We start from the raw sequence: 21,863 nt of genomic DNA, 5'->3' as shown, positions 1-21,863 counted from the left end.
GCTTGTACAGGGGGGGGCTGGGTTTGAAGCTCAGTATTCAGAGATCAAATCCTGGGAAAGGACTGGGGTTGGGCTGTGGGGAAACAGCCTGAAAATCTGGAGTCTGGTGCAGGCTCACTTGTGCATATAGGTGGAGGAAGCCTGGACTGCCTTAGAGGACATGCACCATTGTTTGCTGGGTGCGTGAGGGGAGGGGGTGGGACCCTCCACTGTAGCCTTTTTCCCTGCATGCACTCTCAGGCTGCAGGACACCGCCTACATGAGCTTCAGGAGCTATCACCAGTCACAGCAGCCGCCACCCACTTTTTTCAGAAGTGGCTGGGAGCCCCTGGCCCCACCACTCCCCACTTTAGGAGCAGTCACAAGGAGCGGTGCGTGCTACCTACCTCCAGCCTTTGGGCTTTAGGAGCGGTGGTCATGACCATTGCTACTGCCCTCAAAGACTCCAGAAGTGGTCGCATGCCACCTCCACTCCCATTGCAGGCTCTGGGGGTATACATGAGCTACCGTGCCCACCAAGAACCCCAGGACTAGGCACCAGACACCACATCTGCACACCCCCATCAAAGGAATATGGTTGGCACGTGCTGAGGAAAGAGGTGACAGGCATGCATTCTAAAAGCAGCCCTTGTACCAAATATTAAACCCACGCAAGCTACACAGGGACACTCTCATGTATAAACAGCACTGCAGGGCCACAGTAGATAATCGCTTCTCCTCAACTCACAGAATAAGAGAAATATAAGTACAATGAGGAAACAGAGGAACCACTCCCAGGTAAAAGATAAAGGACTGCCTCTGAGAAAACAAACAATGATACAGACCTCTTTAATCTAATAGACTTCAATTTCAAAAAGGAGATAATGAAAATACTGAAGGAATTAAGAAAGAGTATCAGCAGAAATGCAGAATACTATAAAAAGGAACTAGAAACTATAAAAGGAACCAAGAAAAATTAGAAATCTCATCTGCTGAGAGAAAAACTGAACTAAAGGCAATGAATAACAGAATGGATATGCAGACGAATGAATAAGTGATCTGGAAGACAGAAAAATGGAAATCACCCAATCAAGACAGCAGACAGAAACTCAAATGAAAACAAAAAATGAAGCCAATATAAGCGACCCATGGGATAATATAAAGCAGGCATCAATCTATGCACAACAGGGATTCCAGAAGGCGAAGAAAGAGAAAAGGGGATCGAAAATGTATTTGAAGGAATTAGGGCTGAAGACTTCCCAAAAGTAAAGAAGGAAACAGATACTCAGATACAGGAAACACAGAGGGCCCCAAATAAGGTAAACCCAAAGAGACCTACATCAAGACATATTCTAAAATAAATTGCAAATTTAAAGATAAAGAGAGGATTCTAAAGGCAGCAAGAGGAAAAAAAAGGTGTTAGTTACAAGGGAACCCCCATAACACTATCAGCTGATCTCTCTACAGAAATGTTGCAGGCCAGAAGGCAGTGACAAGATACATTCAAAGTCCTGAAATGGAAAAATCTGCAATCTAGGATATTCTACCCTGCAAGATTATCATTTAGCATAGCAGGAGAGAGAAAGAATTTCTTAGGCAAGGGAAAGCTAAAAGAATACAGCAATACCAAACCTATCCTAAAGCAAATAGTGAAAAGTTTTCTCTAAATAGAAAAGAAATAAGAATATATAGGAATGCGAAAATCACACCTGGAAAGCAAATCACCTAAATAATGTAGCACACAGATTAAAAAAATCAAAAAATTTCCATGAAAGTGATGATAACCATAATGAACAGCAAAATGATGAACATGAAGATGTAAAAGAGGACATCAAAATCATCAAGTGTGGGGGAGGAGGGTTAGAGAATGTACATTTTTTAATTTTCTAGACTATGTTTCTATATGACCACCCGTCTAAGGCAAGTAGACATAGGAGGGATTCACATACTTGAACAACAGGGTAGACACAAATCAAAAACACACAATAGATTGACAAAAAGCAAAAAGAAGAGAACATAAGTATACTAGGAAAGGAAATCATGAATTCACAAAAGGAAAGACAAAAAGGAAAAGAAAAGGGCAAAGAAGAAATACAAAATCAATGGGAAAACAAGGCTTAAAATGGCAATAAATACATATCTATCAATAATTACCTTAGATATCAATAGAATGAATGCTTCAATAAAATGACACAGAGTGGCAAAGTGGATAAAAAAACAGAAGCCTACAATACATTGCCTACAAGAGACCCACTTTAGGGCAAAGGACACACATGGATAGAAAGTTAGGGGTGGAAAAAGATGCTTCATGCAAACAGAAATGACAAGAAAGCAGGGGTTGCAGTCCTCATATCAGAGAAAATGGACTTTAAAACAAAGGACATAAAGACTGACTCTACATAATAATAAAAGAATCAATACAAGAAGAGGGTTGTACACTTGCCAACATATATGCACCTAATATAGGTGGACCCAGATACATTAAACCAATACTAACAGCCATTAGGGGAGAAATTGGTGGAAATGCAATAATTGTAGGAGACTTTACCACCCCACTCACATCAGTGGAGAGATCTAGACAGAAAATCAATAAGGCAACAGAGAATCTAAATGATACAAAAGAACAGTTAAACCCAATTGACATTTTCAGGATATTACATCCAAAAGAAAAAAAAAAAAGCAGAATACACATTCTTTTGAAGTACACAGGGAACGTTCTCTACAACTGACCACATATTGGAGCACAAAAGAAGCACCAACAAATTTCAGAGTATAGAAATTATCTCAAGCATCTTTTCTGATGACAAAGGCAAGAAATGAGAAATCAAACACAGAAAAAGAAATGAGAAAAAGAATTACACGGAGACCAAACAACATGCTACTAAAAAACCAATGGGGCAAAGATGAAATCAAAGAGGAAATTAAATAAAAAATGCCTTGAGACAAATGACAATGAAAACAGTAGCATACAAAATCTATGGGATGTAGCAAAAGAAGTCCTTAGAGGTAGGTTCACAGTAATACATGCCATCATCAAAAAAATAAGAAAAATCTCAAGTAAACACCCTAACTTACAACTTAGAAGGTTTAGAAAAAGACATTTAAAGTCAGCAGAAGGAAGAATATATTAAAGATCAGAGAGGACATAAAATAGAGATTAAAAAATATAACAAAAAAATCAATAAAACAAAGAGCTGGTTCTTTGACAGAGTAAACAAGATTGACAAACCTCTGTCCAGGCTCACCAAGAAGAAAAGAGAGAACCCAAATAAACAAAATAAGAAATGAAAAACAAATATAACAACAAATGCCACAAATATAAAAATAAAACTTAACAACAATTGCCATAGAAAGACAAAAATCCATAAGGCAATACTATGAACAATTATATGCCAACACATTCCATAACCTAGAAGAAATGGGCAAGTTTCTAGAAACATGCAGCCCACCAAAACGGAACCAAGAAGAAATAGATAATAACTATTTGAATAGACCAATCACTAGAGGTGAAATAGAATTTGTAATTTAAAACTCCCTACAGACAGAAGTCTAGGACCAGATGGCTTCACAGGCAAATTCTACCAAGCATACAAAGAGGAATGTATACTGATCCTTCTCAAACTCTTCCAAAAAATTGAAGAGGAGGGAACACTCCCAAAGCCATTCTATGAGATCACCATCACCCTGATACTAAAACCAGACAAGGACACCACCAAAAAAGAAAATTACCAGCCAATATCTTTGATGAATATAGATGCAAAAATTCTCCACAAAATATTAGCAAACTGAATCCAACACATAAAAAAATCACACACCACAACCAAGAGGGATTCATCCCAAGTTCAACAGGAGGATTCAACATACACAAGTCAATCAATGTGATACACCACATGTGAATCTTCGATGAAGGAAGCAAGAATATGCAATGGGAAAAAGACAGTCTCTTCAGCAAGTGGTGTTGGGAAAGTTGGACCATCACACGTAAATTAACAAAGTTAGAGCACACCCTTTCACCATACAGAAAAATAGACTCAAAATAGCTTAACAGCTTAGAGATATGACACCATAAAACTCCTAGAAGAGATCATAGGCAAAATATTCTCAGACATTAACTGTAGCAATGTTTTCTTAGGGCAGTCTCCCAAGGCAATAGAAACAAAAACAAAAATAAACAAATGGGACCTAACCAAGCTTATAAGCTTTTGCAGAGCAAAAGAAACCAAAAAATACAAAAAGACGATGTACAGAATGGGAGAAGATATTTGCAAATTATGTGAGCAATAAGGGCTTAATTTCCAAAATATGCAAACAGCTCATACAACTTAATAACAAAAACAACAAAACCAACAACCCAATAGAAAAATGGGCAGAAGACCTAAGCAGACATTTCTACCAAGAAGAAATACAATGGCCAATCGGTATATGAAAAGATGCTCGCTAATTATTAGAAAAATGCAAATCAAAACTAAAATGAGATACCACCTCACTCACCTCACCTCACCTCACTCTGGTCAGAATGGCCTTCCTTAAAAGCTCTAACAGACAACAAATGCTGGAAAGGATGTGTAGAACAGGGAACTCTCCTACACTCTTGTTGGGAATGTAAGTTGGTAAAGCCACTATGGAAAACAGCATGGATGTTCCTCAGAAACCTTGCTGTATGATACAGCAATCTGATTCCTGGGCAAATATCCAGCAAAACTCTTATCCAAAAAGTTACATGCACCCCTATTCATAGCATCAGTTTTGCAGTAGCTAAGACATGGAAACAACCTAAAAGTCCATTTGACAGATGAATGGATAAAGAATAGGTGAGAATAATGGAAATAAAATCAAGAATCAACAAATGGGAACTAATGAGACTTAAAAGCTTTTGCACAGCAAAAGAAACTGTAAAGAAGGCAAGAAGACAACCCTCAGAATCGGAGAAAATATTCGTCAACGAAGCAACGGACAAAGGATTCATCACCAAAATATACAAGCAGCTCATGAAGCTGAATACCAAAAGTGCAAATAACCCAATCCACAAATGGGCGGAAGACCTAAATAGACATTTCTGCAAAGACATACAGATGGCTAACAACCACATGAAAAGTTGCTCAACATCACTAATCATTAGAGAAATGCAAGTCAAAGTCACGATGAGGTATCACCTCACACCGGTCAGAATGGCCATCATCAAAACATCTAGAAACAATAAATATTGTAGAGGGTGTGGCGAAAAGGGAACTCTCCTGCACTGTTGGTGGGAATGTAAGCTGGTATAGCCACTATGGAAAACAGTTTGGAGGTTCCTTAAAAAACTACAAATAGAACTACCATAGGATCCAGTCATCCCACTCCTGGGCATATACCCAGAGAAAACCATAATTCAAAAAGAAACATGTACCATAATGTTCATTGCAGCACTATTGACAATAGCCAGGACATGGAAGCAACCTAAATGCCCATCAACAGATGAATGGATAAAGAAGATGTGGCACATATATACAATGGAATATGACTCAGCCATAAAAGGAATGAAATGGAGCTATATGTAATGAGGTGGATAGACCTAGAGTCTGTGACACACAGTGAAGTAATCCAGAAAGAATAAAACAAATACTGTATGTTAACACATATTTCTGGAACCAAAAAATAAAAAAATAAAAAATAAATAAAAAAGCTACTGATGTACGCAGTGACAGGGCAAGAATAAGGATGCAGATGCAGAGAATGGACTGAAGTACACGGGGTTGGGGAGTCGGGGGTCGAAGGGGAAGCTGGGACGAAGTGAGAGAGTAGCATAGACATATATACACTACCAACTCTAAAATAGATAGCTAGTGGGAAGTTGCTGTATAACAAAGGGAGATCAACTCAATGATGGGTGATGCCTTAAAGGGCCAGGACAGGGAGGGTGGGAGGGAGTGGCAAGAGGGAGGGGATATAGGGATATATGTATAAATACAGCTGATTGACTTTGGTGTACTTCAAAAGCTGGTACAAGAGTGTAAAGAAATTATATTCCAATAAAAGCTTAAAAAATCAATTAATGTAAATCATCACATCAACAAGTTAAAAAAGCAACATTACATCATTATATGAGTGCAGAAAAACCATATGACAAATCTAATACCCATTATTTGTGATTAAAAACTCTCAGTAAACTGAGAATAATGGGAAACATCCTCAACTGGATAATAAATATATACAAAAAACCTATAGCAAACATCATCTTAATGATGAGAAACTAGAGTTTCTCCTATTAAGATCAGGAACAAGGCAAAAATTTCACTCTCACCACTTTTTCAACATTTTACTGAAAGTCCTAGATAATTCAATAAGACAAGAAAAATTTTATAAAGGTTTACTGATTAAGAAGGAAGAAATAAAATTGTGTTTGTTTGCAGATGACATAACCATCTACACAGAAAATCTGTAAGAATTCATAAAAAAACCCTCCTGGAATTAAAAAGGAAATATAGCGAGATTGCAGTAAACAAGGTTAATACACAAAAGTCAAGCACTTTCTTGTATGCCAGCTGTAAACAATTGAAATTTGAAATCAAAAACACAATACAACTTACATTAGCATCCCCCAAATGAAGTACTTCAGTATAAATCTAACAAAACATGTATGAGATCTATATGAGGAAAACTGTAAAACTCTGATGAATGAAATCCACGAAAATATAAATAAATAGAAAGATAGTCCATGTTTAGGAATAAGAAGACTCAATATTGTCAAAGTGTCAATCCTTACTTACTGAATCTATATATTCAGTGTACTTTCAATCAAAATCCTAGCATGTTATTTTGCGGATATCAAAAACTTGATTCTAAAGTGATGTGAAAGACACAGATTAGCCAACATGATATTGAAGAAAAACAAAGTTGGAAAACTGACACTACCTGACTTCAAGAACTATTAGAAAGCAACAGTAATCAAGACAGTGTGGTATTAGCAAAGTAATGGAAAAATAGATCAAAAACAGAAAAATGGAACAGAATAGAGAGCACAGACATAGACCTACATAGAAAAGTCAACTGATCTTTGAAAAAGGAGCTAAGGCAATACAATGGAGGAAAGACAGTGCTTTCAAAAATTGGTACTGGAACAATTGCACATTCACATGCAGAAAGAAAAAAAAAAGAGTCTAGACATAGACCTTACACATTTCACAAAAATTAACTCTAAATGGATTATATACCTAAATGTAAAATGCAAAAATATAAAACTCCCAGAAGACAACACAGGAAAAAATCTAGGTGACCTTGGGTTTGGTGATGAATTTTTAGGTAAAATACCAAAGCACAAGGTTATCGAGGGGATGACAGAAATAATTAACAAGTTCTACTTTTTAGATTAAAAATGTCTGCTCTGCAATAAATAATATCAAGAAAACGAGAGGATAAGCCACAGACTAGGAAACAATATTTGCAAAAGACACATCTTATAAGGACTGCTATCCAAAATATACAAAGAGGGCTTCCCTGGTGGAACAGTGGTTAAGAACCCGCCTGACAATGCAGGGGACACGGATTTGACCGCTGGGCTGGGAAGACCGCATATGCCACAGAGCAACTAATCCCATTTGCCATAACTACTGAGCCTGCACTCTAGAGCCCGTGAACCACAGCTACTGATCCCACCAGCTCTAGGGCCCGTGTGCCACAACTACTAGGCCCACGTGCTGCGACTACTGAAGCTGCATGCCAAGAGCACATGCTCTGCAACAAGAGAAGCCACGTCAATGAGAAGTCCATGCACTGCAACGAGTAGCCTCCGCTCACCACAACTAGAGAAAGCCCGTGGGCAGCAATGAACACCCAACATAGTTAAAAATAAAGTTAAAAAAAAAAAAGACAAAAACAAAATTTCCAAAGAACTCTTAAAACTCAGTGATGAAAAAATACCTGATTAATAAATGGGCCAAGGCCTGAATAGACACCCCATGAAAGAAAAAATACGGACGGCAAATATGCACATGAAAAAATTCTCCACATCATTTATCATCAGTGAAATGTAAATTAAAACAAACATGAGTTTCCACTATTCACCTACTAGAATGGCCATAATCCAGAACACTGACAACACCACATGCTGCCAAGCATATGGAGTAACAGGAAATTACATTCACTGCTGGCGGGAGGCAAAAAGGCACAGTCACTTTGGAATAGAGTTTGTCAGTTTCTTACAAAACTAAACATACAGTAACCATGCAATCCAGCAATCACACTTCTTGATATTTAACTAAATGAGTTGAAAACTTATGTCCACAGGAAAACCTGCACCACCATGTTCATAGCAGCTTTATTCATAATTGCCATATCTTGGAAGCAACCAAGATGTCATAGATGAACGGATAAATAAGTTGCGGTAAATCTACCCAATGGAATATTATTCAGTGCTAGAAAGAAATGATCTATTAAGCCATGAGAAACATGGAGGAACCTTAGATGCATATCATTAAGTGAAAGAAGCCATTTGGAAAAGCTAACATACTGTATGGTTCCAACTAGACATTCTGGAAAAGGCAAAATTGTGGAGATCTTAAAAAAGATGAGTGGTTGTCGAGGGGATGGATGAACAGGTGGAACAGAGAGGATTTTTAAGGCAATGAAAATACACTGTGTGATAATATAATGATGGATACATGTCATTATACATTTGTCTAAACCCATAGAATATACAACACCAAGAGTGAATCCTAATGTGGACTACGGACTTTGGGTGATTATGGTGGTGTGTAAATGCAGGCTCATCAATTGTAATAAATGCACTACCTTGGCGGGAGAGGTTGACAATGAAAGAAACTATGAATGTGTGGTGGAAGGGCTGTATGGGAAATCTCTGCACCGTGCTCTCAGTTTTGCTGTGAACCCAAAACTGCTTTAAAAAATATTGGAAAAAAAAAAAGAATAGGTGGTATATATATACAATGGAATAATACTCAGCCATAAAAAAAAAAAACAAAATACTGCCGTTTGCAGCAACATGATACAACTAGAGATTATCATACTTAGTGAAGTAAGTCAGAAAGAAAGATCAATACCATATGAAGTCACTTATATGTGAAATCGAAAAGAGGACACAGGGAATTCCTTGGTGGTCCAGTGATTATGACTCCATACTTCCAGTGCAGGGGCCCAGGTGTGACCCAGATCAGAGAACTAGGATCCTACAAGAGGCACCATGTGGCCAAAAAAAAAAAAAAGATGACACAAGTGAACCTGTCTATGAAACAGAAACAGACTCGTGGGCATAGAGAACAGACTTGTGGTTGCCGAGGGGGAGAAAGTAGGGGAAATGTAATATATTATACACGGAAAAGATAAAAAACAAGGTCCTACTGTATAGCGCAGAGAACTATATTCAGTATCCTGTGATAAATCATAAAGGAAAAGAACTTAAAAGAATGTTTAAAAAAAAGAATGTATGTTATGTGTATAACTGAGTCAATTTTTGTAGAGCAGAAATTAATACAACATTGTAAATCAATAATACTTCAATATAAAAAGGTATAAATCAAGGAAACAAATAAAAAAACCAGAAAATACCCCCCTAAAGAGATCCATGTCCTAATACTTGTGAATATTTTACTATACATGACAAGAGAGATTTTTTAACAGTGATTAAGACTCTTGCTATGGGGAGAATATCCTAGATAATCAGTGTGGGCCTCATATAAGCTTATAATAAGGAAGCAGGGAAACCACAGTTAGAGAAGGACATGTGACAATGGAAGCAAGACAGGAAGGTGGAAACCATGAGAACATGAGGATAGACAGTCTCAAGAATTTGGAGAAGCAATGATCAGAGCCTCCAGAAGAACTGAAGCCCAACTGACTCCTTCATTTTAGTCCAGTAACACCATTTTTGGTCCTGTGACATCCAGAATTATAAAATAATAAAACTGTCATTTTAAGCCAAGAAATGTTTGATAATTTATTACAGTAGCCTTAGGTGATTAATATAACATGACTATGTTACTGGAAAAATCCCAGGGACTTGAAACAATGTTTTACTTTCTTCTTAAACTCAGTGTTCATTGTGTGTTGGGAGCTCTGCACGTCGCTGTCACTCATGTATCCATGTTGCTGGAGCCCACCCCATCATGAGTATCTGGATCTCTGGGGAAGAGGGACGTTGGTCCATAAAGGTTCTTGCAGTTACATGAATAACCTACAAATTCATCCATCAGTTCTCCTCACAACTCAGTGTCTAAAAAATGCATGTGGTCCCACCTAATGCACAGGCCAGAAGTGCAACAGTCTGTGAGGCCAAAGGGAAGAGTCAGAAGTATTTGGTGAAACATGAGACTTCCAGAGAGGGCCAAGTACTCAAACCCATTCTTTGCCACATAATTAAGCTCTCTGAGCCTCAGTTCCTCTCTTATATTAGAGGTTGTATCAGGGTCTCATGCTACAGGCTCATTGTGCAGGTTACATGCAATGGACATGCAATGGGCTGAGTTCAAGGCTGGCTCAAGGGTTCTCAGTCAGTGAAGGTCATTGTTGATAAACACTTGAGAAAACCTACAGGATCACATAAGGATGAATGAATAACTGCATTGTGTTTCCCTCCAGGAGTGGCAGGTGAGGATGAGCTGCAGGTGATTCAGCCTGAGAGGTCAGTGTCAGTTGCAGCAGGAGACACAGCCACGCTGCGCTGCACCATTGCCTCCCTGCTCCCTGTGGGGCCCGTCGCCTGGTTCAGGGGAACTGGGCCAGGACGGGAATTACTCTACAGTCAAAAAGGAGGCCCCTTCCCCCGAGCAGCAACTGTTTCAGATACTACAAGGAGAAACAACACGGACTTTTCCATCCACATCAGTAACATCACCCCAGCAGACACTGGTGTCTACTACTGTGTGAAGTTCAAGAAAGGAGAACCTAACGACACAGAGGTTAAGTCCGGACCAGGCACTCATCTCACTGTGAGTGGTGAGTATGGCCTTGGTGTCCTTCGTCCCCTGGTCTCTGACAACAAGGGAACAACAATGCCCTCCACTCTTTGAGCAAAAAAAAAAAAACTTCAGGGGCAGCATTGGGTGCTTATATTATGATCTGGACATGATCTGATGTCACTCCCTTCTACAGATCAGGGAAGTTGAGGCCTGTGGGGGTCATGCTATTTGCTGAAGGGCCCATGGCTGTTAAAAGGGGGGAAAAGTCTAGAAAGCAGTCTGCCTGGATCCTTATCCCTTGTCTTTTCAATCCCATCCAGTCCTTTGGCTCCAGGGATGAGGCAGCTGAAAGTCGGAGTGCCTCGCCCTATCACAGGCCAGACCTCACCTCCTGCTTCCAGAGAGTGCTCCCCTCAGTGTGGCTGAGTATTCTCTCTATTCAGCATGTATTGAGCACCTACTGTGTCCCAGGCCCTGCTCTGCATGCTGTGGAAGCAGCAGTGAACAAAGCAGACAAGGGCTCTTCTCTCCTGAAGCTTATATCTTCAGCCCATCCCAAGAGGAGAAATCCATCCAGACAGGGAGGGAAGAATGGGTTTCTTTTTTTTCTCTTCAGATCCATCACCCTAAGAAGAACTTCCCAGAGGCATAGGTTTCAGCATTTACTCTGCTGGCTCTGCTTGAAGGAGATGCCCAGAGGTTGGGTGTCTCCTGGGGATTTGTTGAGAAAACCCTCCTGTGATTCAGGGACTGACTCACAGTCACTGAAGGCTCCAAGCAGAGCTGTGTCATCTCAGAGTGTCCCTCCCAGGGAAGAGGTTCCTCATGCAGATGACTTAGGGGCAGTCCCACTGAGGTAGCAAAGGTTCATTTGGAGTTTTCTCATAATGACCATGGATCCTCTTTCTAACTCCTGAATCCTGGGCTGTCAGCACCGGAAAGACCTGTAGACACCATCCTCCCAGCTCCCCCATGTACAAATGGGGGTCTGAGGCCAAGAGGTGACAGGGGCACAGACCACAGTCCCATGGTCAGTGAGTGAGGAGATCCTTCCAGAACCAAGTCTGATTCCAGGCAAAGCGCCTTCTTGCACCAGCATTGGAACTGGTTTCATGGAAGAGCCTGGCACATAGAAGTTGCAAAATAAAAATCCTTGAAATAACCATTGAGCAGACAATTTTCATTGCTTTCCCAAAGGTTCAGACTGCTCCTTGCATTCAGACCCTGAGTCCCGAGGTGACTGGAAACCTCTCCCTACTTTCAGCCACGTGATCCCAAATCCCTCATTCTGCATTAGCACCTAGAGCTGCCCAGTGATTCAACAGCTACTTCACATTCAGCGTATGGAGACAAAATCTTTCATTTTACAGTCTCCTGTTGACCAATACTCAGTTGTTCCTAACCTTCAAACAGCGCTGCAGTGGAGAACCTTTCCACATGTCACTCTCCTCTCGGAGGAAATATCCACTGGAAGCGGCGTTGCTAGATCAGAGAGTATGTGTATTTTATTTGTGTGATCATATTGCCTACTTTCCCTCCTAGTCATGGTGGCAAATGAAGTTCCCCAAACTCCAGGCATCAGCAGTGAAGGTGGACTCATCTTGATTTTGCAGCTATTGCTAAACTTCCCAGATGGTGGGTCCCTTGCCCCGCCAATCACGGGTCGTAGGTGGCTCCCCCGCCACTCAGACCTGCTGCCTCCCTGGAGGCTGCTCACCCTCTTCCCCAGGCCGCCTGCCCTGATGATTCCCTGGAGGAGAAAGGACGGAGGGGAGGGGCCAGGGAGCAGCAGCCTGTGGGATGCTGAATCTTCCTCATGGCGTTCACTCCTTATAACCAGGGCTCTGAGGGAGGGGATCCTCTGTTGCCCCCTTTACAGATGAGGACACTGAGTCTAGGAGAGGGGACCTGATTTGTGAGCCGGTAGGGGAGCCAAGATTGAACCCCAAGTACCTTGACTCACAGTCCTGCTCTCTGCAATGCCTGAGGTGCTGGTCAACGTGTGAGGAAACCTCCAGCCCTGTCCTCTCAAAATTTTATATTGTTCTTTTCTTTAGCAAAAAGTATTTCAAAATGTCCCATGAAGGAGGCAAGTCTCGCTTTACAACAGATCAGATACTGCAGTGTCTCCTGATGTGCTGAATGTTGCGAAGAGACAGGGCTCAGCACACGTAAAAGCATCAGGAGTGTTTCTCCCCCTTGTGGTGATGTGGACCCTTCACTGTGGGGGCAGCTCTGGGAAGGGTAGTGTGGACAGAGCGGAGAGGGGCCACTGCAATCCCCGCAGCAGGTGCTCGCCCATTCCTGGCTCTGCAGACTGAGGATGAGGAGGGGGAGGTGTTCCCTAGAGGGTGCTGGAGGCCCCGTGTGAGCAAGAGTTCTTATTCTAGACTCACATATCAGGAGCCCTGCGGCTACAGCATCCCCAGGCCTGGGCACTCGGACGCTACTCCTCCCTGTAGTTGCTTCAAGTCAAAATCTCAGAGGCAAAAGGGGAGGGTGGTGGTCCGCGTGGGGGCTTGTGTGGGTGGGGTGCTTGCTCTGCTGATGGACATGAAAGCTTGGAGATGACAGGAAATACTTCTGGGACACAATGAGGGGAGGGTGAGGACTCAGCCCCTTCAATTCTCTGAGCCTCAGTTTTCTCATCTGTAAAGTGGTGATAATCATGGTCTCCTTTGAGGAGAATTGGAAGGATTTGAGGCGCTCTGCCTAGGTGCACAGAGTATAGACCCTTAAATCGCGGTGTTATTTTACGGCTGTGACCAGTGCCCTGTGCTGGGCCCCATTTCTTCACTTGTAGAAAGTGGATAATCACACCAACCTTTGCAGGGTGTCCTGAGGGTACAATGACCTGGTGACAGGACAGCCCCTCAGTGAGGGATGGTGCTGGCCTCCCAGGCTCTGTGGCCCTGAGCAAGTCTCAGTTCCCTCTGTCCTCAGTTTCCCCATCTGTGAAATGGTGGTAATCACACTACCTTTCAGGGGTCTGTGCTGACTGGAGAGGATCTAGAAAGCCCTGCATATGGTGCGTTAGGGTGTTACTCAGTGGTTGAGAGCACAGCGCACAGTGGTTAAGAGCCTGGGCCGAGCTCCCCAGCCAGAGCCCCCATGCCAGCTCTGCACTGTCCTGGCTCTGGGACCACTGACGAGTCCCTCCCCACATTGGGGTTCGGTGTCCGCGTGCAGCAATTACAGCACCGCCCTCACAGAGCAGCTGCAGGGACTGAGTGAGGGATGCATGTCATGAACTTAGAGCAGAGCCTGACACGTGGTACATGTTCCACCCACGTGAGCTCTTCTCAGAGGACCTTGGACGGGTCACTTTCCCTCCCGGACTAAGTCTAACTGGGGTTGGGGTGGGGATGCGTGCCTACCAACCTTGCCTGCTCTTTGAAACCATCTGGGAAAACTCCAAAAGCTCCCCAGATCTGGCTCTACCCTAGAAATTCGGATTCAATTGGTCAGATGAGGTTTTAACTCCTGCAGAGGGTGCTGGTGCCCAGCCAGGGCAGAGGAGCCCTGAGCTACGTGTTCTCTGAGGTCACAGAGGGAAAGCTGTGGTTTTCCCTGGCCAAGGTGGGTCCCCCATAGAGCCTGGGTTGGAAGAACAGCTCTCCCAGATGTGGGTGCTTCAGAATAGCCTGTGAAGGTGACAGCTCTTAGGAGGCCCAAGAAAGTCAGCCCCAGTCGATTGGCAGGGACACAACCCACCTCCAACAGAGCTCACCTGGGCTGAGCGGGGCTTCCTGCCCACTCAGAACACCCTGTGCAGACCCAGGATTCATTGCTGGGGAAACCTTCCCATCTTTGAACTTACCTGAGTCTAAAGAGGTGCTGGTATCTCTGCAAACACTTCCTGCCCAGCCCAGAGCCCTCCTGCCTCAACAGCCACAGTGACACTGACAACATTTGTCCTTCCTCCTTTCAAAATGCTTCCAGCTCCTGGAAGAGCTGATGTGCAGGAAAATGCCTGTGATGTCCTGTGTGTTTTGAAAGCCCATTCCCCAGACTTGTTTCTTGAGGGGATTATTTTTAAAAATGGAAACACATTCATAATTTGGTGTTTGTACTGTTTTTACATGTAGATGTTTGCATGGCGCTTCATAGAGCAGGATTTGAGACTCTTTTTGGTGTTCCTATTGTTGCTTTTGTTTTGTCTTCTTACTGCCTAAAAAGTATATAGGTAATTTCAGAAGTAGAATGGCCAGATCTTATAATAACCATCATGGGTGTCATTGATTAAGCACCTGCTATATGCAGGCTCTGGGCTTTACATACATCCTCATTCATCTTACCAAGTGGTGCTTGTATGCATTGTGTCCAGAAAGAGACAGTGAGGCTCAAGGATAACAAACAGTGATGCTAAAATCAATCAGTCCTGTGTGTGATGAGATGGGCTCTGACCTTTACTCACTGGGTGTCCTTGGCCAGCTGCATCCTCCCTGAGCCACATCCCATAAAAGGGGCCACTCTCAAGCCTCCCTCTCAAGGCTGGTGGGGGGATTAAAGAGCTGAGGGTGATGGAGAAATGAAGCCATCCTTAGGCTGGGAAGAAACTCTGGACAAGTAGTAACTGATCACAGCATCTTGTCCCTTTAGGGGAGTCCAGGATGCTGCTGTTTCTATGACTTGATATATTAAGGTAACTCCTTATTGTGTCCTCCAATGTTTGAGGAGTTTTAGGAAGCAGATTAAATATTTACAAATGCAAATGTTTGTAATATTTGCTGCCTGCCACCTTTTCCAGGAGTTGTTGGGTAACAATGAACAATTTGGAGATAGGACAGGACCCTTCTACAGGGAGAAACTGCCCTCACATTTGATTTGCTGATTTGTGTGCATCTGGGTGCTTTGTAGGCCTGGGTCTGTGTCTCTACGGATTAACAGCAATTAAGAAGTCAATCACCACTTGTCTCTCACCACTCAGTGATCTTTCTTTTCAACACAAAAGTGAACCAAGAGAAGAACACAGACTCAGAAAAACATCCATTCACCCCCTTTCTTTGAACATCAAGGATTGATACCTTAGTCCTACTGGAATATTCATGGAAAGAATGAAACTGATGAAGTAAATTCATAAATACCTGAAGGGAGAGCTCTGGATATGCATTCTGGGTTAAAGAGAGATCTGTGTTTCTTTGGGTTTGTGAATCATCTTGTGTTTTACTCACAGTAAGAATGCTTCTACTGCCTGATTTAACCCTCGTTGCAGCCCTGGGCGGCATAATGCCTGCTTTTCCCTTTCATGGATGAGGAGCTGGGAGGTGCCACAGCTACACCTCCCGTTGTATGGCCAGCCTGGTTCAGCTTCCATGGTGATCCCACTGTGACCCTGCTTCCAATGCATGTACTTTTGTGAGTGGTTTTCTGAAGTCAATTAAGATTTCTAGGGGAGCCCAGCCAGGAAGAGTTAATAGGAGAGTTAATCCAATCAGTACCATTGTTCCTGTGCCCGGATCGGCTGGAAAATCACCTGGCAGAGGAAAAAAGGTGGATTTTGACCTCAGGCCTGGAATTTCATGTGGACCCTACCCCTGACTCAGACTCACCTCTGGGAACCTCTGTGTTTCCCCCTATGATGAGAATGAAGACATTGCAATCCCAGAAATATCTGAAGAATTTACAAATAATATGTCTGCAAGCTCTTAACATTGTCACGAGCTTTTCCTTAGTGAAGGTCAGCACAATCATGTTCCTTGTTTATAAACGTTCCTTTTGTAGCCAAGCCTTCTCCTCCCGTGGTATCAGGCCCTGCCATGAGGGCCTCACCTGAGCAGACAGTGAGCTTCACCTGCACATCCCACGGCTTCTCCCCCAGAAACATCTCCCTGAAATGGTTCAAAAATGGCAATGAGCTCTCCGCCTCCCAGACCAACGTGGACCCAGAGGGAGACAGCGTTTCCTACAGCATCTCCAGCACAACCAGGGTGCAGCTGGCCCCGGGGGATGTCCACTCCCAGGTCCTCTGCGAGGTGGCCCACGTCACCCTGCAGGGGGGCCCTCCTCTCCGTGGGACTGCCAACTTGTCTGAGACCATCCGAGGTAGATGCCCCTCACATCAGCCCAGGCCCACACTTGCCCCCAAGGCCCCAGCCTGCTCCTCCCCCCGGCTTTTGCTTCAGGCCTTTAATTGCCTGGAATCCTGGCAATACTTCCTGACAGTGCGGCCCAATCACCAGGCTCCTAGATGAGCTGCTCACTCACTACTGTTTTAATGGCAGCTTCCAGGTGGACCCCTGCCATGTGCCAAGCACTGTGCTGCGTAGTTTCCTTTACTTTACCAATAGCATCTCCAATTACTGAGCACCTACTGTAGGCCAGGCCCTTATGTGCGTGCTGATTTCATTTATTTTGATACAGTTGTTATGTTCCCACTGCATGCCAGGGGCTGATCTTGCTGATTGCAAACATTTTAACCCTAAATAGGAGCTAAGAGGTTCTGAGCACCTACTGTGTGCTTTGCAGTGCGCTTAGTGATTTCACTCATATGCAGTAGACCCTCCGTGTCTGAGCACCTGCTGCCTGCCTGGCTCTGTCCTGGGTGACTCCCTTGTTGTGCTGGGAACTGTTATCCAGCCCATCCCCTGTGAGCTGTCTGTTCCATAAGGTCAGAGCCTCTGCCTGTGCTGTTTCAGTTCCGCCCACCTTGGAGGTTACCCAACACCCCACAGCGGGGAACCAAGTGAACATCTCCTGCCACGTGAACAAGTTCTACCCTCAGCGCCTACAGCTGACCTGGCTGGAGAATGGAAACTTGACCCGAACAGAAACGGCCTCGACCCTCATAGAGAACAAGGACGGGACCTTTAACCGGACGAGCTGGCTCCTGGTGAACTCATCTGCCCACAGGGAGGCCGTGCTGCTCACCTGCCAGGTGGAGCATGACGGGCAGCCGGCGGTCACCAAAAACTATACCCTGGACCACTCTGCTCCCCAGAAGGAACAGGGCACCACCAATAAACCCCCTGGTGAGGCCTCCACTCCAACTCACACAGGTCTTTATTTTTTTTTTAATATTAAAGGTAGTAATTCATGCTTATTATAGAACAATCTAGAAGCCAATAGATTTAAAATAGAACTTTAAAGTGAGTTTCCTTTTGCAAATTCCACGCCGCCAAGAATGACTCATGATAAAAGTCTGGTATATTCTTTATCGATCTTCTCACATAAATATCCATGAAGGAAAGTAGGGAAGGAGGGGTATCATCCTGTTCACAGTGTCCTGCTTCTTGCTTTCTTAACTAACAGTGATTATGTCCATCCTTCCCTGACCGCCCACCTCCCACCTCCTTGTTCTTTCTAGGCTCTGCCTAGTCTCTCTCCAGCCTGGACTTTTCCATCCATGTAAGTAACCTCACCCCAGTAGACTTCGGCACCTACTTCTCTGTGAAATTCTGGAAAGGGAGCCCTGAGGACATGAAGTTTGAGTCTGGACCAGGCACCCAGAGGACCATGAGTGGTCAGTGCACAGGGCTCCTTTATCCTCTGATTTGGGACAGTGGACCAGCAATGCTCACAACAGCTCACTGCACATTGACGCAATGCAGATCTCAGTTCAGCCGTGATCTCCCTTCCTGCTTCAAACAGCCAGAGGATTTGGAGTTTACAGAAGGGACTCAGGAAGCAGTGGGTGGGGGATGCTGTTGAAGATTTGTTTCCTTTAGTCCAGGTGATTGGGCTATACTAATCAAGGTGAATCTGAGGCCCTGAGGACAGGAACCACCAGCCTGTACAACAGATACATGCTACTTCGAGACAGGGTCCCCCTCAGGTGGGCATTGTGCCAAGGGCATGTCCCACGAACAGTCTTCCTTTCTATAAATACAACATGTCTTGCAGGTTCTCATGTCACATCAAGAGAGGGTTGAATCAGGTTTCCAGGAATCTTTACTCCAAAAGACCTTTCAAAGTCCTACATTCCTTCCAACATGCTATCCTCATCTGCTGGGTCAACGCTGGGTCACTGAGTGTCTGTGTCCCTGCCTCCTGGAAGCCAAAGAGAGGACATGGAGAACAAACAACTTCCCTTAAACAAGAAGGGTAGAGAAGTTGCAACACTGTGTGCATTTTAACTTAGCCCCCCATGGACAACCAGTTGTCAATGGAGTCCACAATTGTGTGGTCATATGGTTAAGGCCATAGATTTTCTGTAAAAGGAATACCCGTGCATACTAATATAATCAATAATAATTCCCTAATATTTAAAAAGGAGTATAAATTCAAAATTTCCAAAACGTCTTTTATTGTTGTTTTTGTGCACCAAAATTGTTCTTAATTCATCTGTTAAGTTCTTGGCACAATTTTCCCATGACACCATCTGGGACCTTGAGAATCTTTTTTTCTTTATTTGAAAAAGAATTTGAATTAAGACTACTCAGATTATTCATTTCATATTGTTGAGCTTTGGCATGTTGTGCTTCCGAGATATTTGTTCCACGGTCTCCAAATTGGCAAATTTCTGCCTGTGCTGTTCTTCATACCATTCCCTTATTGTCCTTTTGATGTCTGCAGGGTGTGTCATGATGTCTTCTGTTTCATTTCCAATATTGGAAATATGTCATTCCTCCTTTTTTCTTTGTCAGTTGTAGTAGAAATTTTTCAACATTGGTGGTCTTTTAGAAGAAACTGCTCTTTCTGTTTCAGTTTTTTTCTCTACTGCTTCTCTGTTTTTAATTTCACGTATTTCTCTCCTTTATTATTTCCTTCCCTCTGCTTGCTTTGGGTTTATTTTGCTCCCCCTTTTCTCATTTCTTGGGGCAGGAAGTTCGATTACTGATTTAGACTTTTTCTTTTTTCTAGTGCCACACTTGGGTCTCCTGCCCCTGGGGAGTGAGGAGAGTGGACCTGGGTGCCTGACTGCTGTGTTCTTCCTCCAGGAGTCAGGTCTCTAGCTAGTCGGCCTCCTCTTCAACTTCAGAGTCCTTCTCTGTTTGTCCCTTGTGTTATTTCTAGGGTTCACGTTGTACTGAACAGGGTAAGCGGGAGAGAAGAGGCCATGCCATCTTGTCTGGAGCAGCTTGGAAGATGCTTTGTAATCTTCCATCTCCTACTGGGGCTCAGGCCAGGGCTGTTATGTCTGGGTGCTGCAGGGAGCCTGATCCAGCATGCCTGCTGCTGTACAATGACTAGAAATATTTCCAGGGGCATCTAGGCTGTGAGCATTGAGCAACATGTAAGACAACCTATGTGACCCTGCTGCCTGGTGTGTCTGAGGGCTCTGGCCACTGCAGTCCTGGGTCCAGTTGATCTGGTGTGAAGGTGTGCATCAGACTGCTTGATTTTATGATGCTGGGGTATTTTACAATACTTCTAACCTAGTGGACCTCTTTTCTCTCAGTATAGCATAATCCAGTATGTTAGATGTTAGAGTGTTTGGTTGGTAGGTTGGTTTTGATAGTGGGGGAAAGGTCTGAGTCCTCTCATTTCTTGGTTCTCCTTTGTATTTCAGGAACCTAAATCCCTCCCCCCCTGCGTTTTTCTTTTTCCCTTCACCACTTAATTGCCAAACAGCACTTCTTCCTTCTTTTTGCCTTTCCTAACAAGAAGCTTTACTGTGTAAAACGTGCCTGTCCATTTATTCACATCTGTCCTCCTTTAATTACATTCCTATAGTCACTTTATATAATTACCATGTCTAGTGATTTAATACAAGACACACGCATTACCACACAGGTGGAGAGGTCAGAGGTCTACAGTGAGTGCATGGGCTGTGTTCCTTCTGAAGGCTCTAGAGGGGAATCCCAATTCCTTGCCTTTTCCAGCTCCCAGAGATGTTCACACTCCTTGGCAAAGGGCCCTGCATTTCTCTGACCTCTGCTTCTGACATCACATCTCCTTCTCCTACTGCCCTACCTCCATCTTTTGCTTGTAAGAATCTTTGTGATTTCATGGGCTCTGCTTGGAAAATCCAAGATAAGGTGCCATCTCAAGATGCTTAACTTGATCACTACTGATCACCCCTTTTGACCTGTATGGTAATATATGCACAGATCTGAGGATTCTGTGCTTATGCTTTTAAGTCAAGTGTACATTGAAAGCCCTTCCTATTGCCCTGCGCACTGCACTGCAGGACACTTTTCCAATATTTTCAAAGCTTAGGGAAATGTAACACTGGTGGTGGTATTTACAAATAACTCTAGATGCCTGTCTTATCTGCCTTGTCTCTCTCTCCTGCAATTTCCTGGTGGCTGGTTGAGGTTGGGATTGCAGCCTAGTGAGAGATTATGCACTAGGATTTGCTGAATATTTTCTTGTCTCACAGTTATTTTTACCTCTGGCGTTTTCATTGGACACTGCAGTCTGGGAAGAGAGTGAGTGAGAATGAATGACCTTTATACCCTGATTTCTCCCTCTAGCTTGAGCCCAGGACAGGATGTAGGTCAAAGCCTCATATTGCTGACAGGCCCAGATGGCCTCAGATGGAGTAAGTGGAGGCCCATGGGACTGGCTCCTGTGTGATCACTCTAATGATGCCTCCTGTCTCTTGATTTCCAGGCCCAGAGCTGTCTTCTCCTCTCCTGGCAGCTCTCCTCCTAGGCCCCAAGGTGTTGCTGGTGGTTGGTGTCTCTGTCATCGGTGTCTACAGGAAGTGCTGGGCTTGACTGTAAGTTATGGGGGAAGGAAAGCAGCAGAAGATCTGTCCTAGAAGACACAAGGTAGTAGAGGGGCCATCCAACAGGCCCCACAGGGTCAGGGCCCATGTGGAGTTAAGAGAAGGGGACACACCTCCCTCAATAACCTCTAAGAGGTTCTCAACTCCCAGGAGAAATGTGAGGTCCTATAGGAGGTGGGCTGCATCAGGGGTTTTCAAAGGTTGTCTCTGAAGGTTTCTGTGGAGGAAGTGGGCAGAGAGTGCTGAATGAGGAGCACCTGAGTAGGTTGAGACTGTTTCTAGATCACCTGAACTGTGGGGCTCCTTGAGGCAAAAGGAATCCACAATTCAGTGTAAAGTTGAGACATCCTGGATTGGCTGTTCTGAGGGAGTGTCCT

The 21,863-nt window shown here is 43.7% G+C and overlaps 1 protein-coding gene across 1 annotated transcript; it reads left to right on the top strand.

Annotated features, from left to right (window-relative positions):
* Positions 1-240: 240 nt before the first annotated feature.
* LOC130843085 (signal-regulatory protein beta-1-like) lies at positions 241-21,475 on the top strand (the record flags this gene model as incomplete). Its single annotated transcript, XM_057719740.1, has 5 exons — positions 241-371; positions 10,552-10,908; positions 16,596-16,916; positions 17,510-17,842; positions 21,369-21,475. Coding segments are annotated over 5 exons (1,249 nt in total), but the record flags the coding sequence as incomplete, so codon positions are not given.
* Between the last annotated feature and the right edge of the window lie 388 nt (positions 21,476-21,863).

This window comes from Hippopotamus amphibius, unplaced genomic scaffold (genome assembly GCF_030028045.1).
Source record: "Hippopotamus amphibius kiboko isolate mHipAmp2 unplaced genomic scaffold, mHipAmp2.hap2 scaffold_151, whole genome shotgun sequence".
Taxonomy (NCBI): Eukaryota; Metazoa; Chordata; class Mammalia; order Artiodactyla; family Hippopotamidae; genus Hippopotamus; species Hippopotamus amphibius.
This window is presented reverse-complemented; position numbering and strand designations above follow the sequence as displayed.